The 7,231-nt window shown below is 36.2% G+C and overlaps 1 protein-coding gene across 4 annotated transcripts in view; it reads right to left on the reverse strand.

The window, feature by feature from the left end:
* The window catches only part of erbb4b (erb-b2 receptor tyrosine kinase 4b), a 655,930-nt gene that overhangs the window by 621,648 nt on the left and 27,051 nt on the right, over positions 1-7,231 (reverse strand). For 2 of the 4 annotated variants that reach the window (XM_087268190.1, XM_087268188.1), the window contains exon 1: positions 5,970-6,304. The exons of the other annotated variants lie outside the window; for them this stretch is intronic. In XM_087268190.1, the coding sequence (XP_087124316.1) occupies positions 5,970-6,048 (79 nt within the window). In that variant the 5' untranslated portion in view covers positions 6,049-6,304. Of the gene's footprint in view, positions 1-5,969; positions 6,305-7,231 lie in introns of those variants that run through there. 4 annotated transcript variants of the gene reach the window in all.

The raw sequence follows: 7,231 nt of genomic DNA on the forward strand, positions 1-7,231 counted from the left end.
ATTTGTTCTGCTGTGCCATTTTTTGATATTGTTTGTGTTTGTATACACATCTGACAGAAGGACATTAGTGGTTTTTTATTAAATCTCAAAAATCTCACTGTCACAATCACCAGCAATCTAGCCCATGCAGATCACTGGAGGACTACAAATATGCCACCAAATGAACTACAAATCCCATCATATCTGAAGTCTCACACCTGTTCACCTTTGATTGCAAACACAGACGTGAAGCTGTTCAAGAATAATTAAGTGGGCTATAAAGACAGCACGTGCACACAGTTGCAGAGTCTGGTTATACTGTTTTGTGAACATTACGATGCGTTTTCCTTGCCTTGCCGAGTTTGACCTTTGCTTTGATTCTGTGTTTACGTAGTGTGCCGCCTGTACCGACCATTCGCCTGTTTACCGACCACGCTTTGGATTACTCTGCATACATCCGTTTGTTCCTGTTTTGTTTCTTGCTTGCCAGACGATAAACCTTACGTGATCGTGAAATAAAGCTTTCTGAACCAGTGAATCGTTCGACTCAATTGTATAGGAAAAAGATTTGTTCCACGAAGCTTTCTAAATAAGAGCTCAATGAGGACCACTGCTGGTTAAAGTGTGGGAAAGCATAGTGTTGTAAAACCGTCAAACATTCACAACTGACCAACTCAATCATGTAGTAATACAACAAAAGTAATATAAACAAATTACTGTAGTTGTATACATATAAAGTATGTTACATTACACTGCAGATGACTGTAGCAAAATCCAAGGCATTCAAAAGTATTTACATTTATTGTATTCCTACCGGTCCTACACCCAACCACTCATTTCGAGCGGGGATTGAACCAGCAATTCCAGCATGGGAGGTGAATGCTCTAAGGAGGAGGCTATGACAGTGAGGCATTTGCATTGCATTCGTCAGCTTTCCTCAGTTACACACTATACTACGATATGCAATGGCCTTCCTTAAAAATAGTTGTAAATAATACACTAATACAATTTACCATGGTCTAAATTCTTTTTACTATGAATTACTTTTGTATTTTAGCTGAATTACTGGTGCATTGCTTTGAAACAGTAGAAATGTATGTAATCGACACCTAATCTCTTGATATACACTTTACTGACCCACGAAGGTGTTTAAACCTTTGAAATCCAAATTTAAAGCAGTAGTGCGAGTATAGGCAAAAATTAAGCTTCAGACGTCACTGATCACGTGATTATGGCACAACAAATCAAGCTCCGGTACACTGCTTCACTGCGAGATGTATCATTTTTTTTTGTACAAGCTTCGACGCATCAGTGCACAACGTTACATCACTACAGACCACACTTTGGATTACTCTGCATACACCTGTTTGTTCCTGTTTTGACCCTTTCTTGCTAGACGATTCTCTTAATAAAACTGCATCTGGATCCTCAACTCTGTTGTCTAGCATCTAGGCCATTACACGCACGTGTTTTTTCTTTTTTTTTTCTTTTTTTTTAAATCAACATTTTTGGATTGATATAAAAATGTTTTTTGTTTTGGAAATTGACATCAAAGTGAATTGAATGACTCCCAGTTTAAAGTTTTCTAAAATGCAGTTTTTTATTTATATAAAAATGTTTTTGAAATGTATTTGTCTTGTTATTGGACACAAGCACAAAAAAAATGTGCATAAAAAGTGATGTATTGTAAAATTCTAGAATTTTCATTAAATTAGTAATTACATGAATAAGAAACTGGTTAATTTCAGATTATACATTTATAGATAGACAAACAAAGTATACATGCATGCATTAACACAGACAAGCAAAATAAGACTGCCTGCAGATTTCAGTTCCAGCAGATCTGGAATAAAAAACAGAACCTTACTATTCATAAACAGAATATTTCAAAAGCACAATTCACCCAAAACTAAAAATCCATCATTTACTTGATGTCACTTCAAACCTCAAAGACTTTTTTCTGTTCAACAAAAAAAAAAACAAGTGAAAGTCAACGTGACAAACTGCTTATTTCTGAGAGAGCTATCAAGACAACATTAACATCTATATATCATTATCCTGTCTCGCAAAATCAGTCAAGGAACCCAGAAGTTAAAATCAGTGTAGAAATCTAAAAAAAAAAGATTTAGAGAAAGTAAGAAGTGACTGAAGTATAAATAAGCAACGTGATATGAGCCAGTAGTAGCAGAACTACAGTGATCAAATCCACAAACAAATCATCAAATTGCCATTAGAGTCTAAAAAGATGAGGCAGCACATGTACAGCAACAGCAGCAGTCAGTCAGTGCAGCTCCAGTGGGAAAGAGAGAGACACTCAGAGCTGGAGCAGAGAGCAGCACGATACGCACAAACCCGCCTGCGCTTGGCAGGAGTTGGCGCTCCTAACAGAATCAAAGGCTGCTTTTCTTCCCATTGAGACACATGGGCTCAGAGGTCAGCCTGCCTTTCTTGGACCAAGATGGAGGAAAAAAAGTGAATAAATGGGCTTTGTGAGACAATGGGTTATTGCTGTGTGGGCAGGCGTTTGTAGCACCGTGGCCTCTAGCTTTGACGAAATAAAAAGGGAGCGAGGGATGCTGCGTTTCCACTGCCATGATAAAAGCAGATACTTTACCCTTCTTTGTTGATAGGGCTTCCAGTCTGTGTAAACATTTAGAAGAACTGTGAACTTGGAGAACTTGAGGACATAAATATTCAACGCCTTACAAACATATCTGTGCGATACTGTATCATAAAGCAAGGATGAAGTAATATGTTATGAAGGATTAAAACCAAATGAAGAAAATAGAGGATGAAGCAACAGTGGCAATTAAAAAGTACCCCAAACAGAAACCTTAAAACATGCTTTGACAAATTTTAATGATAAAATTTCACTAGAAAGTAAAATGCAAAAAGAAGAGAAGATTCTCACGGGATCATTTGGTCTCTAATGGGAGCTGTCAATCAAAAGCAACAGAGGCCAGATATGAATGGAAAGAGGTGAACTGAAATAAATATATAAATAAATAAATAAATAAATAAACATACATATATATATATATATATATATATATATATATATATATATATATATATATATATATATATATATATATATATATATTCATTCCTTTCTTTACTCAATTTAATTTAAAAGTAAATATTAATTATATATACACACTCTCACTTTTAAAGCAACCAGTACTTAAAAAGGCAGATTGATACTTTATTTTTGTTCTATTATAATAAATCAGTTAAATTTGGAACAATTTAAATCACCTCCCACGTAATCTTAAAAATATATACAGACAAAAAGCATACATTGTATCACTTCTCATGCTTGTTCCACAGCTCCATAATAACGGGATCCATCCACGAAGAAGATCTGATAGAGGAAAAATAGAAGTTAAATTGCTGAATGATTCGTTTTCATCAGCAGCCAGTCTCGCTGACAGGACTTAATCCAAAACTAAGCCGATTAACAAACTGATATTTGTGTTCCTACTATTCCCCACAAGTCTTGCTACTGGCACGGCTCCTAAATGTCACGGAACAGACTGATTTAAATTCACCAGCGTCTTCAGACAGACTGAAGCGATAACCGATATGGATCACTATAATGAGTAATACATCTGACTAAACACAACAGCACACTTCAGTGGTCCGATCACTCATCATCATAATCACCAGAATCATCATCAACATCATCATCATCATTAACCCTCAGTGTTCAGACTCACTTTTATTTGACCATATTATTTAGGCTACAACTGAAGAGACAAATATTACACAATAACAACTAAGAAAAATTACAAAAATTTTACAAAAACAATTATTAATTAGCATTTTATAAAAACAAATGTTAGATGTTAATGTTAAATATTTTATTTATTAATCTATTAAACTGTAATAAAGCAGTGTGTTTTGTAACTTTTATTTGTTACATGTTCATTTATTACATTTAGATGTCAACGCTTAAAGATGATGCTTTATTTTCAACAAGGATTTTGTTTAAGCCAACATATGAAAAAGGTGTATATAATATGCAATCTTTATTACTTTTTTTGTCCTTCACATGCTTTAAAATGCACCTTTAGTATGACAAATGCCACCTTTCTGCATTGATGACCATATAAATCATGCATGCATTAAAGATATAGATGAGCAAACTAATCATTTTGGATAGACAAACACAAAACATTGACTTGGGAGTTTGTTAAATTAATTATTTATTAAAAAGGTTGCTTTAGTTTGTGGTTAATCTTTAAATTGCACTTTTTTAAAACAGTTCTCAATCTTAAGGTTATTTAAGAACTCAAAAGTAGGTCTCCTATTGTTGCGAGCCAACAATAAATCAATAGCATCATTTTGAAAACAAGCTTGTTTAACCGACGTGTATCCTGCAGAATATCCTACAGTAGTGTTGTTGTTCTTTACCTGTATACCCATTAAAATAGCTCTCCCTTGCAGGCTTTTTAATTTATTTAATCTAAAATAACAATTGGATCAGCATCGTGTCTCCTCCGGGCAGTGCAGCGCAGCGCAGCGCAGGAGTGCGTCAGGAGCCTCTGCCTTTACCAATGTCACGAAGAGATCAGTAACAACCCGTAAACCCTCATTAGTTCGAGCCCTTTACCTGCTTTCAACCAGTTAACTCAAATAGCTCAATTTTACCTGTTAGTTAAAGGTGAGTATATAACAATAAGATACACTAATTACTGATTATAAGCATTGAAAACGCGCAACGCGAACAGCATGCGAAGTCACGAGAATCGCTTTTCAAACTCATCAAATAGGCGTAAAACTTTTGCTATGTTTGAAAGTTTGCTTGGATGTTTTTAATGAGGTCAATTCAAAGCGAGTGTGATGGAGTATCGGTGGCTAAGGCATCATTTATACTACCAATCAATGCTGAGGCTTCGTATTGACGAACTTGCCCATTCTGGAAGGATTTGAAAATTATCAATGCATGTGTGCGGAGGGGGTGAGAGGAGAGTATGGTTTGCTAAAAATCAAGTGCATCAAAAAATGCATCAAAAGTGCATTTATTTTTATATAAAGCAACTATTATTATAACAGCATCGCTTTCGATTACACGTGTTGTGTAGCTATTTGAATTATGCATTATGTGCACGCATACGAATTTCAATAAAAAAAGCACACAGAGAGAAATGGAGCAACTGAAAGATTCAGACTATTTCGGTTCATATACTACCACCATGTGGAGAAAGTCACATTGTTGTGTATTCGGGTTAATCTTATGTCATAATAAAACATCACATCTGCTTGTTCGCATCACATTTTCCTAAATTGTATTTGCATTTCAATCGCGTAGACTTTATATCTGTAAAAACACCTTCGTAGACCATAAATTCCCACAAGAAGACAGCTCACAAATAACTCCATTTCTGCATGTTGACATCTAAAAAATCTGAAGGATGATATATCAAATACGGTGCACTTGACTGCGCGGTGACATTTCAAGTTTCCAATATCTTTCAGCCCACGAAAAGTCAACTATAAAGCAGTCACACGCACCAGAGGTTCGGCTCAAGGCAATAGAAGTGACTTTTCGCATGCACGGAAAGCAATGACCACTCAAACTCCTTTCTCAGACAGTGTACGGGCTGAGAATAACAAAACAAACGTCCAGTGAAACTGAATGCCCCTTTCAGTGCCACTTCAACAGTGCCATTCTGCGCTACCAGTGCCACTGCTCCGACTGTATGCCTGGCTTTTTCACACCAACACACATAAAGACTCTGTGCATGAAATCTATGCATCATTGTGATGGTAAATGAGTGCCATTCATTCACCACCACCATCACAATAACGCATCTTAAAGGGTTTTGTTGTTAAGGGAGATTTACATGCACAGAAACATGGTTCCTCGTACCAGAGGATACGTACAACAAGAAACATCTCCAAAAAAAGTAAGCAGAGCTCATAGGTGCGTGCACGAGATGCATAAACACCTTTGCGCACGAGACGATGGTTTGTCGTTTACTCACCTTGCTGCGAGTCGCTCAGACGGACCGCCACAGAAGTGAGAAGAAACCCGAGGCAACACAGAGAAGATGCCAGCTTCATGTTTGAAGTTTCCCCGTGAATTTCACATGTCCAACACCATATCCTTTTATTTAAAATGTCTTAAGACAGGAGCGCAACTGCGGTGGAGTGACTTCAAGTGCTGCTCTGGTGTGACAGTGGAAAAAAAGGTAATAAGATGTCCCCTTTAAATTGTAAAATAGTCCTCAGGAAAGAGTGGAAAAGTTCAGGCGCGACAAATTCGCTGTTTGGTGCTTTGACAGGATCTCGACGCAAAGCTCATGCCATTACTCTCTTCAGACGCTCTTCAGAGCTGCAACGGCAAAAAGCTGAAGACACGCCTCTATAGAACTACGCGCTGCCTCCTCTCATTTCATTGGTCAAAAGTCCGTATAATTAGACAAGAGCCCGCCTTTTCGTCCTTAGCGTAAGTTTTTGATTGGCTCAAGAGGCGCTCCTTTCTAAATACACCTGTCTCGCTCTGCATACGGCGTCTTCTTTAACAGGGCGTTTTGCAGATTTCAAGAGCTTTAAACGCACTTACAATATTATTATTATTATTATTATTATTATTATTAAAATCTGAATAGGTATAAAAGCTACGTTAAAATTGTGTAACAATAAAAAACTTGGGGTGAAAAAGCAAAAAAAAAACAACCAAATATTAGTGTCATCATACAATGATGGTCTTAAACCATTGTTTATTTTTTGTCCTTTAATACTCATTTCCCATTACTTTGGCATTTGTGATGCCTGTAAAAATATTTGATAAACCACATTATATAATACAGCCCTTAAAGTTTTAGTTAATCATTTACTCTGTATATTTTTGTATTAAGTGACCATAAGTTGTTTGTGTATCTGGCGACTGTAAATGCTGAAAAACGTCTGGTTCAGTCCATAAAGTCACAATCTGACACTCAGCCAAGTCCTTTCAATGACACACTGCACGTTCACACCTGCTATCAAAGATGAGGACAGCCACAGCAACAGTACAGGAAAGCATCTGGTAAGTTTCACACACACCCTCATATAAACAGATCACCAACTCACAAGAACAAAGAATGAATGACAAAAGTTTGAACTTCCTTTTGGTAAAAATAATTATGTGAATTTGTTAAAATGCAATAACCTAAGAAGATTTTAAACATGTCATTGATAATACTACTACTACTAATAATAATAATTATAATTATAATAATAAATGTTTCTTTATTAAACCAGA

Source organism: Danio rerio, chromosome 9 (genome assembly GCF_052040795.2).
Source record: "Danio rerio strain M-AB ecotype USA chromosome 9, GRCz13ab, whole genome shotgun sequence".
Lineage (NCBI taxonomy): Eukaryota > Metazoa > Chordata > Actinopteri > Cypriniformes > Danionidae > Danio > Danio rerio.